This window comes from Chroicocephalus ridibundus, chromosome 2 (genome assembly GCF_963924245.1).
Source record: "Chroicocephalus ridibundus chromosome 2, bChrRid1.1, whole genome shotgun sequence".
Lineage (NCBI taxonomy): Eukaryota > Metazoa > Chordata > Aves > Charadriiformes > Laridae > Chroicocephalus > Chroicocephalus ridibundus.
In genome coordinates this window covers 91,152,576-91,176,356 of record NC_086285.1, presented here as the reverse complement: position 1 = coordinate 91,176,356, position 23,781 = coordinate 91,152,576, and the positions used below count along the sequence as shown (strand labels likewise).

General features: G+C 43.8%; 1 protein-coding gene across 1 annotated transcript in view; it reads left to right on the top strand.

Annotated features, from left to right (window-relative positions):
* Window positions 1–11,686: 11,686 nt before the first annotated feature.
* The window catches only part of ANKRD33B (ankyrin repeat domain 33B), a 48,313-nt gene continuing 36,218 nt past the window's right edge, over window positions 11,687–23,781 (top strand). The window contains exon 1 of the mRNA XM_063323971.1: window positions 11,687–12,118. Within this exon, the coding sequence (XP_063180041.1) occupies window positions 11,687–12,118 (432 nt within the window). The remainder of the gene's footprint in view (window positions 12,119–23,781) is intronic.

The window sequence follows — 23,781 nt, the reverse complement described above, 5'->3', positions numbered from 1 at the left end:
TGCTAACTGGTGTAACGAGCTTTTACAAGTGATATAACAAACTGCGTTTACAATTAAGGCAAAGCATGTACCTTTCCCGGGCTGCCAAAATACTGTCTCCAGGCTTCCGATGGGAGAGTTATCACCTGCCTCAGCAGCACCCCCCAGCTTGTGTTCCCCCCCATCGACTGGCCACGTGTGGGGCAGGACATGGTGAGGATGCTCAGTGCCTCCAGGCAGGACATGCCACCTCCAGGCAATAACCAGAAAGGAGATACCTGACTTGCCTCTCGCTCCTCTGCTGGGGGAAGAGAAATATACGGCACGCGGGGGAGTCCGATCGTGTGAAGGCAGAGCTAAGGTAAAGGAAGCACCCATCTTCCTCCACCGCTGGTTGCTAAGTTAGGCAGCATAACTGTATTTTCTGTGACATGTCTGCTGAAAATGGAAAAACCTCTGCTTTGGCCAGGTGCCTTTGGAATAATTACTGAACTGGCCAAGAATACAAAAGTACAGCATTGTTCACACATTAAGGAAAGTCATAAAATCAAGAGGCTTCTGAGGTAGAATACAGCCGCAGCTGGCACGCGAAGAATGCAACAGCTGTGATTCCCTGTACAAGGTTGTTTGCGAAACTACACGAGGGATGGAACGGAACATGCTTCTTCCATGGCCTTCCCTTGTGACGAATAGCAGATATGGGGGCGAGATGGTCCTACGGAACTGATAAGTGGCCTACACACTACCCGAGCCAACATTTCGTCAAATGCTGATGAAATGCTGTCCTTTGTGCGAACTTTGCTCACTACAATGTACCAAAACACACCTCCATCCCGGAGACTGTCCGCCCCCGAGGTGCGAACACTCCTCCTTGAGTACATTAATCATAATAAAAGTACGTATGACTAAAGTCACTCAAACTCCACTTTGAAGATAAAAAAAATAGTATAAAAATAGCCCAAGAGAGAGGGGATGTCAGGGAAGACACCATCGCGAAGAATTCCACCGCTGATTTCCGGGATCAGTCGACGGGCTGAGCCTTTCTTCCCCCCCATAAGGACGCCTTTGGGTAAGACTTTGATTACACCGAGCGCTTTCTCGGGGACTTAGAAATTTCTCTAGAGAATCTCTACCCTACATTTATAGCCAGGCTCTATCGTTTATAATTTTGTCGTGCGTTTTGTATACTTAACAATATCTTTATTAACACTTGCTTTGCAGACAGTGTATTTATCACCGGCAATCCTAAAGAACCTATATATCTGTTGTTTAAATAAACTGCACTGTTTAAGTAGCTAGTCGTTTCACTTTCTCACTGAACGCGACCAAAGACTCGAGAGTGGCTGTGCTAGTTCAGGAGCACGACTAGACTGAAGGTGCAGTCCACTATTAGTGTATCCAAATCGTGATAGTTTAATACATATTAAACGCGATTGGACTGATAGTGCTGAATTGGGCATCACTCAGAATTTAAACCTAGCCGCACCTGGCCTCCCACCTCGGTGAGGAGTGTTAGAACACAAGGGGGTTTATCTTCTGCCAAAACCGCTTGGCCCCTTTTCACGCAACAGTGCCTTAATGTGAGAGAGAGGACTAAAAGGGCCAATCAGTCCAAAACATTCAAGTTTTACAGTTAACCCCCCCAAACTTTTAAGAGTCCTACAAAATGCGATGCATTTGGGGTGCCATCTGGTCAGCACTTCATTAACAAATTACCCGTAAGCGAAGAGAACACAGCAGTCATATGGCTCCTGGTCTGCATCACCGCTTGCCACCGTACTCTGGGCTCCCCTTCAAACAGGACTGCGTGGACGCGGAAAAGAATCAAGTGCAAACTCTATTCTAGGGAGCTGCGTTGTCTGGCCCTGTCCTTTCCCTGCTACTGTCCCCTGGGAAAGCAAGATGCTTTCTTCCCTCTTCTCTCTTCACCAGGAAACTGCATGTTTTCATCTCTTCCGCAACCACCCACAGAGGAGATGGTACATTTTCCTTCACTTAGTGCGCAAGTTCCTTCACCAATGTGAGACAGACTGTAGTGAAGGAAACCGAAGAAATCTAAATACAACTTAACTTTAAGAGCAACCAAGATATTTAAGGAAAATTTCCTCCTAAGATCTCAGTACTACACAAGTGCAAATGAATAGAGGGGGGCAACGTAAATGCAGATATCTACTGCTGAACATAAGACAAAACTCCAAAATCTAATGAGATTCAGGATATCTTTGACCGTGACCTAACGTGCCCTCATCATGGGGCAAGAACGTTTAACTTGGTTACAACACTTCTGGCATATAAATAAGCTTTCAGATTTCCAGGATTCCCGAGAACGTGCAGTCCTTTTGATTTTATGGGTTTCAAAAGTTTGCAATTCGTGTCACTAATTTAGCTGTTGAAGTCCAACCATAGATTTTAAATTGGAAGACAGTGACCTTGACCTCTTTGTTCCAGTTTCACCAACTGAAAAGCAGAGATAACAATATTTACCTATCTCAGTGTCTTCTGATTATTAATTGCTGCTTGTGAAGCAGCTTGACTATGGAAATTTCATCCCTCGATGCTGCCTTCTCACAGAGGATGTTAAAGACTTTCTTGGTGCTGGATATGCAAGAAGAAATGGAGAGGAAATCACACTGGACTCATAGGATGTTTCCAAAGAAAATACAACCGCACGGAAGCATCTATTTCCTTTACTGAATCAGTAACAGACTTTATTTGAAGTTGTAAAGAAAACACAGGCAATGAGAACAGTGCAGGAAGGAGATATTGCACTCTCCGGGTGGTATTGCTCGTTAGCCAGCTCTGCATGGATGGTCAGAAAGCCCCTCCATACATGCCCCGAATGGCATAATAGGCTTTGAACAGTGACAGCTCTTCATTTTAATACACCGTATCCATGCAGAAGAGTATGGAGAGTAACAGAACTGAAACCCATGGAACTGCATGGGATTTACCACGAAAGTGTAGTCAGTGTTATCTACTGACTTTACCCCTCTAACTTCTTCTGTAGCAAATTAATGGAAATATATTTTTCTCAAGTGGAAGAATTCTGATAGAAAGACATGCAACAGGCTGAGTAAGATATTTAAAAATGCTTAAATAATGATCACATGGGAGGTATGGTTTCTGAAGTAGTACGTTTTACAGATAATCTGCTTTCACTTGAGCATCTCTTGGGATAAGTCCCATGACGTTTGTGATTTGTGAAAATTGCGTTACGAAAACACCAAGAAAAAAGGGAACCATTGCGTGAGATGAGCTTCTATTTATTTTAACCTGGCAGTGTGGCAATTTAAATGATTTCAGGAAAACATTAAATAAATAATCTCCTTGAAGAGCATCGCATTTCTGCAGAGATGAAAATGAGTATGATCCTGTTAGAGACAAGGAAACCTAATAGATAATGTGCATGATATGCAAATAGTAATAGCCCTGCAGTTATTCTATGAGTTTCTAAAATGTTTTCAAACCACACATATCTTTACCAGGACACTAATTCTCTAAATCGCTTAAATACATGCACAAAGCCTTTCCAGAATATTTAAGCATATTTGTCTTTCAATACAAGCCTCTAGTTAATCGCATGATTGCACACCCTGGTGAAATGCCAATTAACACCAGAAAGACCAATTATCTCAGGAAGAGGTGGGAGAGGAAAAACAAGAAATCCTCCAAGCATGATTCACTGCACATAGAAGGGGCCATATTTCCAAATATAGGGTGTTATTCTTTTGATACTGTACAAAGAAATAAATGCAAACTCTGAAACCCTGTGCTGAAGCAACAAAGTGGTCTTGTATCCGTGTGGCCTTGCTGGAGACCACTTTGTTTCTCAGTATCGTGATTTATATTTAAGAACATAGAAGAAACAGTTGGAGAAAATTACAATATACTGAATATAATAACTGTGTTTGTCATAAATTGCTGTTTGTAATATCTGCTGGCCAGCATTCATTATGTTCTGAAAAGAAATCGTTCCAAGATGGCCACTTGCAGTCCTTGATGGATCTACACCACATGTATTCAGATGGATTTCTCTAATGGTCTCCACGAAGAGCCATACCCTATCCCCCATCTGCCTGGCTGTACAGATTTGGACAAGCCATTTAAACCATGAGTCATTTAAAGCATATGAGCAGTGCCAAATTCAGACATCTGTATGTTTGACGTTACATTACACAATGCTCTGCTGTATTTGAACAGTCTCTAATTCAGTTTCAGCACCCATAAAATGAGCATGATATTCACCCTTACAACACGAGCTGAGAGGCTTTGCTGAAACAGGTCACTCAGCGCAAGTTATGTTCTAAAGCACTCCAAATTCTCACAGGAAGGTGGCTAATAAAAGGAGATGGTACATATGAATAAATTACGGCAGCAAAACTTCTAGACTTTCCCTTTAATTTCTTTGTGGAATTATTTCTGTTTCTGCTTTTGTACCAACGTCTCTCCAGTACTGGATTGCATTAGATAGCAGTGTCCAACCCCGAGTTTGAATTAGATGAAACTGAAATAGAAAGAGGATTAAAAACATAATATTTCAGAAATAGAAACTGGGTCACATATTAAGGCTTTCTCTGGGGTTTGCCAGAAAAATTAGAATTAGGATGAATTCAGCACTGACTCCTTTACAGTTTACTGATGTGGCGCAACAGTAGGGACAGATGGACATGTATCTGTGGTACTTCCATGGCTTGAAGTCAAACACCATCTGAACCTCTATAAAACTGTAAAGTCCTTAGGTCACAAACATCCCAGGAGCGGAGAGATGTACCCTTGTCACTCGGGAGCAAAACCCGAGGGATGGAAAGGCCTGAAGCCCCCACAGTCATGCAGGAAATTTGTAGGAGATCTTAAGCTTCAGAAGTGCAAGAGTAGACGTGCTACACGCTTTCTCCATATGGAATAGCATCAGCAGGCTTATTCATACCAGTATCAACCCAACCTATTTTTGATTGCAGAACTTGACAATAAAGGAAGAGGAATAACTTTAGGAAAAATGTGAAGCAAATGCATGGTTTATTCTCTGTATGTGGAGAGAAATGCCTTTAGGGAGGAAAAAAAGATTTTGGTGACACCTTTTCACACATATGTGAGGAGTCCTCTGCTACCCTAGAGTTCAAAAATAAAATAACAGTTCACAAATAAATTCCCATGCACACTAGTCCAGTTGAAAACCCCTGATGATCCATTAATAATAACCTGGTAATGGAACATACATGGGATTTTTTCCCTAATCATTTTCATACATGTATTAATTTCTAGTATTTTGTTCTTTCCGTAAAAGATACCAAAATCAAGGAAAAGAAAATTAAACTTATCATTTGAGAAACATAGATTTTGCTCTCCTACTCTCAATCTTTGTTAGCCTTTGTCCAGTGAAAAATACAGCCATTGACATTCCAAACAATGAATGTTTCCACATAATTATATGCATGTGTAGCATTTTAAGAAATAATACGCAAAATAAAAAGAAAAAAGAAGTATTTTGAAGTGGAGATTTCTGTAACCCACTCTTCAGAGATGGCAGAGCCCCAGACAAAGATTTTACACAAACTTGTGTTTTCCCTCAGTATTTTCGTGAAGCAACATCTGAACAATAACAATAAATTTTCATCAGTTTCTCCTGAGAAATTCCCTCAGACAGAAACAAAGAGAAATATGCTGGAGAATTCCATGCTGGAGAATTATTGAGAAGCCTTAAGGATCTTAACCGTCAACATAGTCTACAGCAGTATATATTTGAGAAGAGCAGCTCTGTGGGAACTCTATCCATCTCTATCCCCTTCCCTTGCATTCGCTCCTCCACTGTCAGCCTTCTACCCACCACCTTCAAAAATATCAAAACAACATACAAACCCACAGCATTAGCATATTTGACGTGCCTTACCAATGCTACAACAGCTGTTCTTCACAGTCCTGAGGAAATAATCCAAAAAGAGTTAATTAAGTGGCTTCCAAACTTCCTCCAGTGAAGCTGAGCCTCACCAACCAGTGCAGAGGAGGTAGGTGCACACCTCCCAGGTGCTCCTCGCTGTCAGGGAACTGCCCGGCCTGCTCAGGACTAGCACAATTTACCTTGAGAAACCCACTGGCTACTAACCACTGCTACCCCCAGGGCGCTCAGGGCTGGCAGGGATTGCAAGGTTCAACTACAAGCTAAGCTGAGACCAGCTAGACCCGATACTGTTCCTTGAGGAAATAATCTTGTTCTAGAATAGGGCATGCTTTTGATTTCAAGTAGAAACAAAATACAGATTCATGTTAAAAGCAAAACACCAATTATTTTCATTCATAGCTAGCAAATGAAATTACAAGACCGAGTATCAAAATTTTACACTGATGTCCCTTTGGCGTATTAACTGAACAGAAGCACCAGTGGGCTGGTATTACGGATACTTTAAACAACATTTCATCTGACTGAGCATCAGCTGGAAAATACCAGCGACTGAGAAAACGCTAACGTTTAGCAAGATGATTGCTAATATTTCTTCTTCTCTGGCTCCCTTCTCGTCATTCAGCTGAAGCCTTTGATTTCTAGGAAACAGACTGCAACTTCCAGCCATAGCTCCTTAGCAGATGTTACTTCTCAGATCAAGCAGGATTTCACATCGAATCTTGGCCAGAGCTTAGGAAAACTGAGGCTCCAACCCTGCTTCTTCCACAGGACTTTGTAGGTGGGGTGGTCCTGGCAAGTTCTGCTGAATCTGTTCCTTTCACCTCCCAACCTACCCCTCGAGTCGGGTAAATGTGAAAACAAGCGCTGTCTCCCTTTGGCTCTTTCTAATTGACGGGACACATTTCCCCAGTGATCTCTTCAACTTAATTCTTAACCTTTACCTTGAATGTCTTCTTCACACATACCTCACCAACAGTACCACTCAAGTACAGTACCTCACCTGACGCCTTTTTACTAACTTAATTGCACTTTTATGCCTCACAGCAGCTAACCTGTTTACAATCCTGCTACAGCCCTAGCAAAGCATCCAAATAAAAAATATATTATTTGGCATAATAATTGGATTTATTAGTCTGCGAGCCCTGCGAAAAATACAGCAACTCCAGAAACAACTTTGCTTACATCCATGCATAAATATTGTATTGAGACTAACTTCAAGCAGCTGGTTTTTGAAGCTGTGAGCACTCTGTTTTGAGGATCAAGGCAAGGCTTGGAGCCAGTAATGCTGAAAGCGCAAATTGGTATCAGCCTATCTCCAAAAATCAAAAAGACGCTGTCAGTAAAAAGCAATACCCTATCTCTTTTAGAGCCACATTTCCTCTATGGACACCCCCATGGCACCTGTTGTGACCTGTGGCATGGACCAGGTTAGCGTTGGGGTGATGCTAGCTTAGGTCACGCCACCAAACCCATTCCCCACACTGGTCTTTTGGAGGCTTCAGCTCCTCTTCCACTTGTGAAGATGGGCAGATTGCTCAAGGGAGGTTTCCTCATGCTCTGAATACTTCCTTTGGTGGCTCTGGTGGAATTGCCGTGAAGGAGAGTTCCAGTGTCCACAGAAACATCTTCTGTGCATCTCAAAAAAAGACCTTTTAGAAGCTGTTCAAAGGAGAATGAAAGTAAGGAAGCCAGACAGCTCTGATATTTAACAGCATGGTATTGCTATGACTGCTGGTACTGCCAGGTAAAGATACACGGCTCCATCCTTTCACGTGCTCCCAGAACAAAGCCACAAAGCAACGGGTGAGGAGACCAATGGCTGCAGAAAAACCTATTGGATGTGCAACCGGGAATTTATAAAACCCTTGAATCGTTGAAACCGCCTGAGTTGTTGATTTGTGGGAATACACCAGGAAGGTGCATGAACAGCGTAAATGCCTTACTAACTAAGCCTCAGGTTCTCATCCGACAGATTTTTATAGGCAGATAAACTAAGGAAGACAGAAATATCCTCAGAATTTCAAAAATGAGTGCATAGATGACAGATGGGTAAAAATAAAGCATAAACAGGCTTCTTGTTAATCAGAAATTTCAGATCCTGAAACAGTGTAAGCAACCAGAACTAAATTTATTTTATTTTATTTTATTTTATTTTATTTTATTTTATTTTATTTTATTTTATTTTATTATTTTATTTTATTTTATTTTATTTTATTATTTTATTTTTTAATTTTGGAAACGAGTGCTTTTGTTCTGACTAGATTTCATTTTTAAGAATACTGGCAATAACTTTCAGTGTGTTGGGAATTTTTTCCTTAGGTTAAATTATTGAAAGTGAGAAGGACACATAACACTCACTGAATCTTCATCCTAATTTTACTATTGCACATGGATCTCCTTAAATTTCAGTCTCGGAATTGTTTATAAATGGAATAGCTTACAAACCTTAATGAAGCAAACTGGGGGCACCCGATGCCATAGTCATTGCAAAAATCGATTTCTTCAAGGGAAGCTTTGTCTGCAGAGGGACAGGTGGGATCTGCTCTGGATATTTTAATTTCCTGCCTTGTTAATTTCCCAGCAATAAATTTTGATGAGATACTGATAATGATAATGACTAATAATTCTGGGCTATTTGCTTTAAGATGATAATGTTTATTTCTTTGCTTTTTTTACAAAGTTTATAAATACCTGCATTTAACTTCAATGATGCTAACTGGTATCTTTTCTAGACGAAAGGTTTGAGGCTGTCCTCTTACAAATGCCACGAAAGTGGCTTTTTTTCATCATTTGAGAGCCATTGCAGACCTATTCTCTTTACATTTCTTTCCACTGTTTTAATTTGATTTGCATACTGAAGCACAAATGACAAGAAACCCTGTTTGCCACACACAAGCTGTGTCACTGAAAGAACCGAGAAAGCAGGCATAACCTGTTTTAAATTTATATCTGTGCCCAAGCAAACTAGCCTTGGTGGGAGCCTCTGTGCTGACAAGATAAATGGCTGCAGCATCATCTTCAGGAACCATGTAACAGTTTATGTCCAATTAGCTGCACCTTTTGGTGATAGCTTATTGTCAAGCTGCACAGAGATTAAATAATTTGAACTGCAGTCTCAACAGCAGTTGTAAAAGTGAAAAATTCAGTGGGAAACACGGTGTCCGCTCTGACACCTTGCTTTGAAAGCTCGAGCAATATAGCACTGGTTTTTGAGAGAAAGGATGAAAGTGTCAGGTTCAGGCGAGAGAAAGTTTTTATTTCTGAGGTCCCTGCAGAAACACTACAGCTGTGGGCGCAAACGGGTTCATTTCTCCTCCATTAATAAGCTGATAAGGTAAACTCTGAACACAGGGGGGGAAAGGGTGAATTTTCAGAATCAAACTTTTTTTTCCTGTATTGAAATAACTGTTGTTTCCCTCTAGTTAGAATTAGGGTTTTTCAGGGTTGGGGTTTTTTTTGCTATTCAAAGTTACAGGTACCTGCATCTTTGCTACCATATTTCATATAAATTTTTAAAAAACAATCTGGTAAATAAAGCAAATCTTTATTCTTGTGAAATTATTTTATAAGATAGAAACAAAGCAAGTATATTTGAGTAATCAGTTCTTACAGATGAGCCAAATCTTCATACCCCCAAATTTTTTGTTCCTTTGTATTAGGATTTTTATATTTCTGCTATTCAAAGTTACTGGAGCCAAAAGTCTTTCTGAGCTTTTATGATGAGTTCAGGCTAATAACAACACAAACGCTCCCCACCAGCTGCAGGGTCTCAAGGAAAAATAAAGTTCTTCCAAAATACAAGGGCTACCCTAAGAAATAACATTCTGTTGAGCAGACCATTGGCCACACTAGCTGAGTAGGAAACAAAGAGTTAACTAAATGGCACCCTTAAACTTTGTGAATGCGATCAATGTAAACTCAACAAATTGATAGGCAATAAGAGCAAAAAGTTAATCCTATGGAGCTGTCGTGCTGCAAGTAAAGCCAACTCGGAAGTGTTTGATTTGGGAACAGCCACATGGAGCAGTGTCAGAGTATTTCTTCTTTACAGGAAGAAATAATGGGAGACAGGCAGCATCAGCATGAACACGGCTGGCGGTATACGTCAGCTATGATCTCAGAGGTGTCTGGAGGTGAAAGAATAGTTTAATCTCATTTCTTCCCACTTTAGCTTCTTTGCAGAAGCAGCCAATCAGGGAGCTATTTATTACTAATTCTGATTACAGATATCCTTCTGCTGGGCACTGGGATAACCCTGCCAGTTAGAGATCAGCAAGAATCCACTGGGCTTTGTATCACGGGTGACGTCTGGGTCACACGATGTTTTCTTGAAAGCCTGTAAACACCTACTACTCAGGCCCCTTTACTCACAGTTATGTTTTACTTTTCATTCATAACTTCTTTTAATGTAAAAAGTGTCTACCATACCCTGCCTCACCTCATGCAGGAATACCAGCCTGTTTCTCTCCCATCAGACAGACAGGGACTCGGACCCTGAATATCCACCTGCTGAAGCATATCATATATATATATATAAGGTTTACTTCAAAGTGCTGTTGAAGGAACCAACTATCCTGTTTTGTTGGCCAAAAGGCTTTCCCCCACCATCTCCCTGCCAGTGAACGGTGCTAATCCATGGCATTTGAAAGGGAAAAAGATTTCAGAAGAACTGTGACAAAGCGGGAGCTCCATTTATACACGCGTTATTCCTCTCAACCTAATCTCCAAACGCCTTGCATAAAAAGTATGTGCCTGACATCTCTACAGTTGGTAACTGTCGGGGCTGCGTTACGTGATTGAATGAATTATTCGCTTTAAAGTGAGTGCTCCCTTAAAGCATCCAAATCCTGCAGAATCATTTTCCTTAGTTGCAATATTTGTTTCGAAAGATGAATTCTACACAGGCTAGTTGCGCTCCCGGAAAGTTTCGCGCCCCTCACTGTAAATCTCGGCTGTCGGCACCCCCACGGTTCCTGCAGCCGGACTTCACCTGCCCTGGGTACCGCCTGCCCCGGGTACCGCCGGCCCCGCTCCCCCTTGCCCTCTCCCACCCGCGGCTGGGCGATCCCTTGGGCCGGCGGTGGGCGATCTGCCCTCACAGAAGGGCAACCACGGCCTCCGCTTGGCTGGCAGGAGCGGCGGCTCGGCCGGCGGTGGGCGAGGGCTCTGGAAATTCGGGTTTCCCCACCCGCCAGCTACGGATCGCAGGGAGCAGCAGCCGCCGCCGCCCTCTCCCCCCGTCCCCCCCCCGCACACCGCCTCTGCGCCGCGCCCCTGCTGTCAACGCCCTAAGCCCGAGCCCCAAATCTCCTCAAAGAGATGCTGAGCCGATTAACGGGACGGGAGTTTGCGAACTGCCTCCTCTCCCCAGACCTGCCCTGCCCGCCGCCAGCCTCTCCCCGCTTACAGCAGCCACCGGCCCGGCGGCGCTAGACGAGCCCGGACCCGTCCTCCCCTCCGCCTTTCCCCCGCCTTCCCCGGGGAAACCCCCAGCGGCAGCATGCCCCGGCCCGGGGGCGACCGGCCGCCGGGCTGCTGCAGGGCGACCGACGGGAGGGGCCTGAAACTTGCGTGAGGGAGGGCGGGGGGTGGGGGGGTCGGGGGGAGAGGGATCCCCTGCCCGCCGCGGCTTTGCACCGGGAAGAGCCGCAACTCCCGGCGGGGCAGGGCTCGGCTCCGGCCGCCGTGGTCCTCCCCCCGGGCAACCCCCCGCGGCCGGCAGGCGAGGGCAGCCCGGGGGAGCCGCTGGCCGCGGCGCCGGGCGCCGGTCGGGGCGGAGGGGAGCTCCCGCGCCCCGGCCCCGGGGTCACCATGGTGCTGCTGTCCGGGGACGGGGAGCAGGTGGCCGGGGAGCGGGTCTGCCCCGCGCCGGCGGCGGAGATGGCCAGCGGCGAGGCGGAGAGCAGCCCCGAGCAGGGGGCGGCGGGGGCTGCCGCCGAGGGGCCGGACGAGGAGGAGGAGGAGGAGGAGGAGGAGGAGGAAGAGGACTGCGAGGAGTACGAGGACTTCTCCGAGCTGCCCGACACCTGCAGCATCGCCTCGGACGACTCCTTCTACCCGCCGAGGGGGCTGGAGGACGAGGAGGAGGAGGACTGCTGGTCCCTGGAGCAAGGGGGGCGCGACAGCCCCGAGGCCCTCAGCCTCTTCCGAGCCTGCTGCACCAACAACGCCGTCGTCCTCAAGGCGCTCATCCGCCAAGGCCCCGAGGAGGAGGAGGTGCGGGAGACCGACCGCAACCGCCGGGTGAGCATCCCGCGCCGCGCCGCGCCGCGCCGCCCCTCGCCCGCCCCCGGCAGCCGCGGGCATCCCCGCGGAGGGGAGAGCATCCCCACCGGGGGTGGAGAGCATCACCACGGGTGCGGGGGGAGAGCATCACCACGTGGAGGAAGAGCATCCCCGCGGAGGGGAGAGGGAGAGCATCTCCGCTGCCGCGCCACCCCAAGTGCCCCCCCCCCCAGCGGAGCAGAGCCGGCGGGGAGGGCGGGGGCAGGCGTGCGTGGGTTGGGTGACACCGCTTGCGTTTGGAGGGGCCGGGACCCCACGCAGCGGGGACGGGAGAAAGGCGCGGAGCTTCGCCTCGCTGGACGTGACTTTCCACCTTTGGCAAAGGGAGGGTCCGGTTTATGGGAAGAGAGAACGACCGAGATTCCTGTTTTCCCGCTGTCGGTTTTGAGTTGGGTCTTGCTTTCCCGCAGTTTACGGAGGGGAGAGAGTGGCTTTGCTAGTGTGGGTTGTGTTCAGCAGGGTTAAACCTTCCTCTTTGCTGGCCAGTCCATCACCTGTGGTACTTCACGCTTTTCACCTTGAGAATTTGAACAACTGATCAAAGTTTGTGTTTTCCTTTTTTTTTGTTTTGGTTTGGTTTGGGGTTTTTTTGGGGGGGGTTTTTTTCAGTTTAGCTTCCTCAAAAATGTAAGCTTGCTCCCTGTTCCTAGAACGCCAAGCAGGGCTAGGGTTTTTCCTGTGCTAAAAGCAGACTTTTCAGAGTTCTCCTGGTATTTGTTTTGTTGCTAGTGAACTATTTGGGGGTTTGGTGTCAGTACAAGTTTTGTGTTTCAGTTTTTGCCTGTTAATTGCCAGGAAAAGAAGTGTACGTCACTAAATCAGAAGGTGAAAACTTGGGAAAGAATTCCTGGGCAACGTGTCAGTGGGACATTTGAGCAACAATATTGAAGATTAGCAATAACAACTCCTCTCACTACTATTACTACAATTTATATTACAACTGAGACATTTCTACTTGTAGTTTGCATAAACAATCTACAAAAAATTTTTCCATGACTAGTCTGTGACAGGAACGTTTTGAAAGAAAGCCTGCGGTACTTTAATTGGGCAAGTGATTTGCACATTCTGGCGACATAAGCGGTCTTTACATCAAAACTAATGCAATAATTTGGGTTTTGGATAATTTGGAGGGGGGCTTTTCTTGTGTCTCACATGTACGTACTTGTATGATTTTTTCAAAAAATATCTTTAGTCTCCCCTCAAAGGATTGTTTTTAATACAGATTTTTAGTGATGTGATTTACAATAAACTTCTGCAAAAGATACAAATACAAGAAGTTGTATTAACACACCCGAGGGGACAGCAACCTATGGCATGGGGGTGGGAACAAGCAGCAGAGGGGAGAAATGTTTTAAATCAACTTTTCTGCCCAGGCCAACGTGCGGTGTAGTTATACTCTTAGTTGGTAACGTGTGAGATCCAAATGTACATTACAGGAGATTTTGAAGATCCTGCAGGTACGTCAATCCTGTGTATGAGGTCTGGACCTGAGCTGGAGCCCAAGCCCAGCCCCGACATTGTGTAGACAGTCACTGCCCATGGATTCAGCGTGTCTCAAGTGGGTGACGGTGGCAGAGATTTGGCCCCACCGTACATGGCAACTGCCCCATGGCTGCCCCTTCTGAAAGGGTGGCCTTCACACCACCCAGCAGAGGGTACGCAGCTGGCTGGGAAGCTGCAGGCATCCTCTGCCTCAGGGCTGGGGTCCTGCAGAGCTGAGTCCAGGGGTATGGAATAGTTCAGCGTAGGCATCAGCCTTCATCCCCCAGTAGCACCTTCTGCAGAGGTGATCAGGTCAGGGTTGTGAAAACAGTGGATTTACCCATTTGGACAGCCTGCCCTTCAGCATCCCACTTCCCAGAAAGCAAGGTGCCTTTCTTTAGCTCTGCAGCTTCCCAGAAAAGAAACAAAATTGTAGCTTGAACCGAAAGTGAAAGTTCCTCCTATTTGCTCATACTGTTAAAAAAAATGTTTTTCTCTACTTAAGCAAACATTCCATTCCTGAAATTAGACTTTGACAACAAATTCTGTTTTCTGCATTTTTTTGTGAAAACAAAGTCAAAGTTCTGGGATTCAGGAACTTCTGGAAGCCTCGGGAATGATGTGGGAGACATAAGTTCAGTTTCTCTCTCTGCCTCCCTGACAGAAGTGCCCTAATCACAGCAGGACAGTCTCTGTTTTCCAGACAGCTGTGAAAGGGACGGGAGAAACCTTTCTGCTGGGAAGCTGAAACTTCAGGTGCGACTGCAGTCCCGACGCCCCCACAGGGGACATCAGGGCAAAGTCACATTGTTTTGCAAAGGAAAACCACCTTTTTCGGAGAAATTTACCTGACAGAAGGGAAGTTTCGCTCAGGTCTTTTATCACCCTTTCTGTGGAATTTTTGTAGCTGTTGAATTTGCAGGTCATATAAAGTCATTGGACATTAACAACAAACAAAACTTAGTTTTACTGCCAAAAAATAACTGAACCAATTACATACACAACTCGTGCTAATGAAATTTTTCAGTTGCTGAAACTTGTACTGTTGGCTTTCAGCGTCTTCTTTTGCTGAGATAATGTTTCTTTACAATGCTATCTTGCATGCATTAATTGGAAAGCTTCTTTTATTTATTTTGCTATCTTGCATGCATTAATTGGAAAGCTTATTTTAATTATTTATTTATTTTTACACTGCAAACAAGTAAGTTGAACTTTTGTTTCTTCTAAGTTTTTGTTTCTTTTCTGTGAGGCAGGAGAGAGAGGGAAGAATAACTTGATTTTTGAGAAGGGGGATGGTGAAGGGAGGGTTGTCCCACTGAGTATATTATTTTCACAATCCTGATCTGATAACGTCTATTAGGTATGTACAATAGGGTGTCATTTTCATGATTTAAAAATGAGGTTGTTTTCAAAATAGACAAAATAAGTAACAGGTTATGGTATTAAGACAAACCATATTTTTGATTCTGAAAGTAGTTAAAACTCAACTCGCAAAACGTAACATGAAGAAGAAACTGGTTGAATTCTTTTAATGAACTTGGGCACCAATAGCTGGAGTTTTGCCATTGCTTTGCTTTCAGATTTTTACCTCATCCCTGAAGTGTAAATTATACATTTAAAATTCAGAAGGAATTATATCCAAAAATGCTATCCTTATTTTCCTTTATCCTTTTCATCGAAATACATCAATTCGCTCTTTTGAGTGGATTTGCCAAGGGCTGGATAGTGGCTTTTCTGCAGAAGTGTATTTTTCCCGTGCTCTGTTCATGAGCTGCAGAACCTCCCGCCAGGCACAGGTTTTCATTAGATTCACCTTCCTGCAGTAAACCAGACTCCACAACATCTGATTTATCAGTCACCACAGGTAGCCTGAAGACCGGTACCTTCTCTGTCTCGTTTTCATTACTGTCGAGACAACAACAGTTTATATGTGATTGTCTGCAGAGCATCCCCAAAGGGCTGATCCCCGCATCTCCTGTTGCCCTGCTCTCTCTATATGGAGTCCCAAAAGACTGGCTCGGTACTGCTCGTTTCCTCTCCTTGCCAAAATCTCATACTGGAATATTTGGAAAATAACTATGACAGCATATAATATACTAATTGTAGATCATGCAAGGTGGCGTCTCATTCATTAACGCTGATATATTTACCTGCCTCACGCTGGCAGTAAAGAGGGATTTTCAAATATATATGAGGAAATAAAATCGTGGCTCCGGTGAAATCTCCTGACCTGACTTGAGACCAGAGTGTCATCTGGATAACGATGCTGCCTTTCACCAAGTGATGTGGGGACTGGTTTTGCCTCCTTATTAGTCACATTTCCAGAATTTCAGATATTTGCATCTCATAAGTTTAACGTCACTTAATATTAAATTTTGCCTGGTGACCAGGATTATATATACTCAGAGAGTTTCCAAATCTGGCGTTACCTAACTGCAGAATGCAAGCAAATTTAGAAATTTGCCATGACAATAGAGAAGGCAATAAGGTATGGGGGAGAGAGAGAAAAGAAGGCAGAGAACATTCCCTTGCCAGATTGAAAATAATCACTACAGCTTGTCCTTGGAAAGGTTTTGTGTTAACCATCCATGTGGTATAGTCTTTATTAGTAGGTATTCTGTAACTTCCTATTTTAGAGTTGGTATATGTGTGAGAATATTCTGTTGTAGTCTTTTTCAGCTTTTCATTTTTTATGCCATTGTTCAGTAAGTCTTTCGTCTGGTTCCATAGATAACTAGAAACCAATTTGCAGTTAAACAGTTTATTGTAAGTATACCATTATATAGCGGGGATCATACATATGTGATCTTTTTTTTACCCCCTTAAAAGGTGTAATGACAAAATAATCTAGGTGGCTCTTCCTTCTCCTTTCAGAAAATATTCCTGAATCCATAGATGAGCACAGTTAACTTTTCCCATTAATGCTTTGTACAGGATGCTGTTGATCAGTGCTGCTCTGGAGTAAGTTTTCCTTTGAGGCCCAATAGTTCTCCAGCTCCAGCTCCAAGCAGGACTGGATTTTTTTTGTTCATCTCTCCTTTTTCTGATGAAGGAAGAAAACAGAGGTTTGAATGCTGCTGTTGTTCCTCCTCATCTAAATTGCTTTTGATTTCCCCTCTCCTGATGCTTAGTCCTGGGGAGGAACAATGATGCATCAAAAGCCTGGAAGTTGCTGTTTCTGAGGAAACAAAAATAAGGTAGCGATGTCCTGGCTAGAAACTTACTTAAAAAGTTTGTGAGAACGTAGGGTTGTGCCAACTGTGGAAGAAAGCCCAGAGAAGTAGGAGCAGGAGAGAAGTTCCCAGGGAGGGGGGGTTTCACATCATGGTGTAGTGCATGAATTTGGAAGATGGTTTCCCTGCTCTCCTACTCTCCTCAGCAGAGACAGGTGGGTTTCTCCAGAGGATGATTCACGTGTCTATGTTATGCTCATGCTCTAACTGCTGTCCCCACCCCCTCTGCCAAAAAGTCTCTCTTTTGCTGACTTTTGAGAGTTTGCAGAGACCGGGCACTTGAGGCTTATCATTTGGGCACAATAATTACCTCCCAAAGTGGACACGCCGCATTGGAGGTCATCAGCCAGTGACCCCCCGAATCGAGTGGAGATGTTTCTCTGAGTGCAGCCTAGGTTTGTTTGTGTGTTGCGGGCTGTAAAAGGACGTTTTGGAATGGCACCACTCAGCCAGTCTCCTTATTGGACCCGTGCCGGAGTTTGAGGCATCAGACCTGTCACACCGGTCTCCCTGCCCTCCGCTGCAGACTGCTCCTCGGCAAGGCAAAGTAGCCCACAGGCTTTGTACTGCCACAGTGAGACTGTGTCAGGCTACTCGGCTAGTTTAGGGAGCGCTACCCTTCGGAGTTATTCACAGAGAGATGCACAGTGAATCCTCCATGGAGCTGACACCTGAATTTGTCTTTGCCGAAGGGCTGTGCTCCTAAAATCGTGACTGGCTGAGAAGGACAGGGAGCCGGTGGTTCCGTTCCCTCTTCCCGGGTGAGGGAACATTGTGCTGGATAATGCTTTTCTAGAAAGTCATGTATCACAAAAAGAGCCAGAGCTTGTGTAACACTCCATTAACCTGTTTTTATTATTTTTGTTATCTTCACAATGCTAACATGTAAAAACAAAAAGTGAAGAGTGCAGCATTTTGGGTGAGGGATAAAGATCTCCCTGTCACATATTGCTTTTCAGTTGTCATGGCACATAGCCTAAGTCATCCCATGTCAGAAAAAGGATTTGAAGAATGTCATCTGCCACAGTGCTGGGAACTTTTTTTTGTATTTTCATAGGCAGTTTCATTTCCCTCGTGTTCTTCCATACAAGGTACTCTCATGGGAGGGATTGTATTGAAACTTAACATCATGACACTAAGCCATGAAAGGGAGTTTTTTTTTTAGGGTGGAAACAGTTTTAAAAAGGCCCTAATGGCAAAAGTAATCCGATTTAAATCCTTCAAAAAAGTACAGAAATACCCCAACGAACTAAAAAAAGTCCCTGGAAATACGTATGTGTTTAAAAAGGGAGTGAGTGAGCAAGGCAAGGCAAGGCAAGGAATAGTAGATGGCAAAATACAGAAGCTGCTCAAAACAAATTGTGAACCCTTCAAATACTGTAATTCCAACTTAAGGGAATCCATCAGAAACGAGTAGGTAAAGCATGGAAAATGTGAAGGCAGTTGGCTAAGATGGAATTCAGTGAGCTAAGCGGAGTACGGACCAGATCGATACATATAGGCACGTGGAGGCGTTGTCAGAAGAGCGTGGGCAGGTTAGCTGTCTGCCTGCCCTTCTCGGCGTTCCTCTGAAGTGTTAGGTGAGTAATGCCTTTGTAAATCTGGCACAAGAACATATCCTTTAAAATAACTCAACTGAAGAAGTAGTATACGCCTAGAACATGATTTCTATGGAATAAAGCGAACAATTAATAAGGACCATGAGGGTGCCTAGACGTAAACAAGAGAAATGCAGGTCTTCAGTAGACCACTGGAAATGCATGACCAGACCTGCTGCATCCTCCACACAGGAGGACAGAGAGATAGTAAGACGTAATAATAGACAGGTGGTAAAATATAATTTGTACATAGTATAAAAAGCAGCATGAGCTAACAGGTATAACTCTTACAGAAATTGCTAGATAAGGATTAGAAGACCTCATCAACATGAGAAATTTGTACAAGTTTAATCTAGTTTCAAGTGATGCAGCTTTTAGAGAAACCAGATGAAGAACAGTTTCCTTGAAGAATTTTGACGAATTGCTTAATGCAAAGTGTTTGGAACAGGAGGGATGTTTTTAGCCTGACAGTAGCCCAGAAGTAAGGGTCGTAGCAATCTTTTGTTCTAGTTCAAGCAGTGTTTCATGTTAGTATCTTAAATCAAGCGTTTGGACTTGCAGACCTCTTCAGGGATGCAGCAATGATCCTGGTTGCCCAGCTGAGCACAGGTTGACTCCAGATGTAATAAAATATAGCTGCATTTAAAATCCAGTGGTAGTCTAACAAGACCGGTTGTCTGGGACATCTGTCATCAATAATTATGACGGATCTATAATGATGTCTTTAATAGAACATGTCTGTTACACAGGTAAGAAATGTGACCTCGGGACGCCTTACTGCATTTTCCAGGAGAATCTTTGAGGTTTATTTCACAGTGCACAATGTGACACTCCTAATTCCTTCATCCTATTTGGAAATGAAAATTTATATTCTCATGGAGAAATTATTCAAGAGGGAATATTGACACTAATTTTCTTCCTTAGAAGTTCCTAAGATCCTTTTCCTGAGGTTTTATTGAGGCACAAAATTCCCTCCAAAATTAAAGATTTTGATAAAATTTGGTTTCTTGTAACTTGGTATTTTAAAAGGGTTATTTGGACGTGATGCATAGGTATTGTAAATGGGCAACTTCCAACAAAAGTTCCTTCGGATGCTGAAGCTGCAAAAAAGAGTAGGTCTAAAAGAACACAAGAGGGAGAAAGGAGTTTCAGAAATGTCCACGAAGAGCAATTGTCTTTAGAAAAGTCATGTTTAAATCCTGCAATAAAGGATGTGGAAAAAGACAGTGACATTGCTCTCCTCAAGACTCCCATGCGGGAGCCTTAGGTTTTTAACCACTGCCTGACAGAAGGTAAGAAAACTCTAGAAGCCCCTCGGATGTGAAAAAGAAACATTTTTCCTTTTTGCTGTCTATCCCAGCAATCTTTTACCTTCTTATACAGGAAATGAGCAATTTTTAATAATTTCTTCCTGGTTTTGCTTTGCCTCCCTACTGTTGCTCTAAAAGTAAGCACTGCGGTTCTGGCTTTTCAGCTCCATAAAATGGTATCATGCACACAGCATTGGTAGTGTCAAAGGTCCTTAAACTGGACATCTGCAAGAAGATCTGGGAATTCTCCTTACTGTAAGGGACTGCTGAGGTAACCAGTGGTTGACATTGCCTGGTGGCTTCAGGGTGGCTTCAGAGAAGTGGGTTCTTCTCAGCTCGTTCCCATGTGGCTCGATGGTTATTGAGGGGTGCTCCAACTGGCATGGCTTTGGACAGAGAGCCCTCAGAGCCAGAGCCAAGTGTGCTGCTTCTTTCCAGAATATAATTATGTCTGTTTCAGAGCTTGTGTGGTCTGAAACCTGTCAGAGGTATTCAGTCAGGGGGGTCAGGTCAGGCAGGGACTTCTTTGAAAGGATGGGCGCTCAGGTTTCACTGTATTTACAGTTCACCCCTAAGCAGAAATCAGCCACAAAGCCTGGAGCTCAAAAACTATTTTGGGTATGAATAAATTTGAAAGAGGTTATTTTAGAGACCTCACATTTGGGATGTGGGCAGCATGGCTGTTGCAAATCCAGAATCAGAAGTTAAGAAGTAGAGGGCATCTTCTGTTTGTACGACACTACACAGAGGTTCGCAATCCCAAAAGCCTTCAGTTGCAGTTCTTGCTGCTTTAGGTTTTCCACGCTGTATCTACAGTCATTAGCAGATTTTGTCTTTTTTTAAAGAGGATATGATAAGACCAAAACTAAAACAAGCTGTTTTGTGGTGGTGTTCAGGCATTCATTTTTGAGCCATTCAGTCACTTTCAGTGTGCATCAACACGTGTAAAGAATGCATGATTATATGGAGAACACCTGCATTGTTTTGATCCCAGCAACTCTACTGATACTTGACATACCAACATACACACTAATGGAAGTGATTCATCTCTGGACACTGTTGTTCTTCTACCTCAAGGGCTAAGATTTCTAACCTACAGAAAAAAATTTCAGTTTCCGGTAGCACTTCTCCATGAGCCGAAGATAGCACAAATGCTTGGCCTGAGGGGTGTTTCAAATCTTTGGGTAAGGAGTGCTCCTTGAATTAGAATACTACTTGTGTAGAAATCGGTTTTCAGGCCTCATGCCTGGCCTGAAACAAAGTGCATGCCAATACTATTTCTCAGTAAGAAAATGGAAGTTGAAACAGACAGCACCACTAAGAAGCATCTGATTGCTCTGTAAAACTGGGTCCTGTTGAGTTTCAGTAGCCCGTAGGAGCTACTGGGCTTCACGTACACTGAGAAAGGAAGCAGGTCCAAAAGCAGGTCCCAAAATTCCCAAGTTCTCCAAGCTAAGTACCAGAAATCATCATCTGTACCTCACCTATCAAGGCTTTCGGTCTCGAGGCAGGGTCTTTGAGGAAGACATAATAAATGTTCCCATCTCAGGCGCTGAGTTGAGAGTTGTCTGCCAAGACACGCCACAGGAGCGGTGGATTCAGGTGGCCAGCTGTGAGGGACAGCAGGTCCTCAGTGCCACGTCTTTCAGGACCATTAAGAGCTTATGAGTTCCCTTCACATCCTTTGGTCCTGCCAACGCTGGAAGTGGTGATGTGGGCTGTGGCTCTTGAACGACCAGAGTAAGGGCTGCCAGGTGGGAAGGCAGGGATGGGGACACCCAGCCCCTCGTCGGGTAGTGCCCTTTTCAGAGATGTGAGACTTGCTTGTTTTTCACTCAGTCTGGCTTGTGGTTGGGTCACAGGGGACATTTCAAAAAGGGTTTTGAAATACATATTAACATTCTCTTTTGCGTGTGGCATAGGAACCACTTGGCATCATATTAATTTTAGTCACACGGTCTTGTGTGTGTGTGTTTGGGAATAATACAAGCTGTTAAAATAAATACTAACAAATGTTGAACAAGGAGTACAAGTAATCAAAATTTCTACTCGGATCTATCCAGACATTTCAGCAGTTTGCTCATTCAAAATGTGTTATACTACTCAAGAAGAGATAGACTGAGAGCTGAAAAAAACAAAGCCCCATTACACATTTTGGTAATGATTACTGTGTAATAGAGACCAACAAACCCCAGGTGATTTATTATAATACTGTCATGTGTTGGTAGTACTTCATCTTCACGGAGGAGAATGAGAGTGAGACTGAGTAGTAACTCTTGTCTGACTTCACAGGTGTTGTCTGCTTCATGCCAGATGAGCCTAACGTACATCAAGTTTATTTTAAATTACATTTCATTAAAACGCATTTTTCTTCCTCTAAAGAAAAGGGATACATGATCACCAACTAAAATTCACTCTTGATTTTTGAAACAAAGATCGACTTGGAAACTGTCAGCAGCCTTTTACTTGTAGAAAATCCCGTTAGATGAGCGACGGGCTGCGTGTGCGTTGCCAGAGGAAACCATCTCCGGCATGAGAGCACGTGTGCGGCTCCGCTCACGTCCACCCTGCTCAGAGTTTGGCTCTCTGGAGTGCACCAATGATGCCCACACAGACAGCGCTTGGCCCGGGTTTTCTCTGAATCCCAAGTGGTTCTCCTAATTTGACATATTTTTTTTTAGGCCTTTCAGTTCAAAGTGCTGAAACTAGTATCATTTATTGTGTTATGGTTTTGGAAATCATTAACTGTGCTGATAAAAATGGTTATAATACCTGTTTGCATACGCTGTATACTTATGTCAGATACGACAAGATAGCTTTCAAGTAGGATGACACAGACAATATGATGCTCCAGTTTTTCCCAAATTAGTATTTTTGTCATTATTTTTGGTACTTTTTCCAGTTCCTACACTGTGTTTATACAAGTTATTCTGTTCTGTGTAGTTTTTTTAGCAATTAACATAGAGAGTATACTGCCTGCTAACAGTTTTTCTGCATGTTCTTCCTATGTCATCTGTCATTGCACTGTGGAATTAGGTTTGACTTTTGTGAGTGAGGTAGAGTTGCACAAAGGCCACTTACTGAAAACTGCTGGTAGATTCTTTTTTTTAAATAGCAAGGAAAATCTCTGGAGAATGTGGCAGTAATGAAGAACTCCCACAGGCTTTATTGGCGACAGGAGTTCATCTTTAATGTTTTCATAAATAAAGTTACTCTCAGAAGGTTACCCTTTTAAATTACTTAAAATGTTATGCCACATAGGTATGAATTTACCCATTTCCAAGGGCTTTTTCATTAAAAACAAAACCAGAAACCCTCCAACCTGGGCTAAATATAATCCTGTAGCATACCCAGTGTGTCACAATAAGAAATAACTAAGTACCGTAGGAAGAGGATGGTTGTCACAGAGTCTGTGGTTGCACATCTGGCGGTGAATTAGCAATTCAAATCGTATCCACTGTGGGAAAAACCCACAATGTGGAAATAGTTCCCATTTTTCAATTCTATTATTTTCTATTATGTCTGTTAAATTCCACAGGGAGCAATTTGAAAGCAAGCTGATGCAAAACGGGAATGACTCACGGTTGGGCTTTTGTTGCTTCACACGCTTCGGATGTATAACATTTTGAGCCTGAGCCTGTAATAACCTCTCACATATGTGTGGCTTTTTTCGGGTTTTTTGGGGGTCGTTTGCTTCTTTGCCTCTTAGTACGTGAGGCCCAGTCTTTGGGACAACCTGTGTGTAGACAGACCGACTGCTGAGGACGAGGGATGCTGCCGGCAGCCACTACAGCTGGGAACTGGGCCCTTGGGGAAGTTTTGTCTCTATTACTACCGGAGAGGCGGGCTTACAAGCAAGCCATCGTTATTAGGTTTCTGAAGTGGAAAAGTGGCAGATAATTGAACATGTTAAATATGGTCATAAAAGCAGACTATTAAGGGATGTTTGGCTTTTTTATTTTATTTAGAAAACCTAGGTATCTCGCTGTTTGTAACTC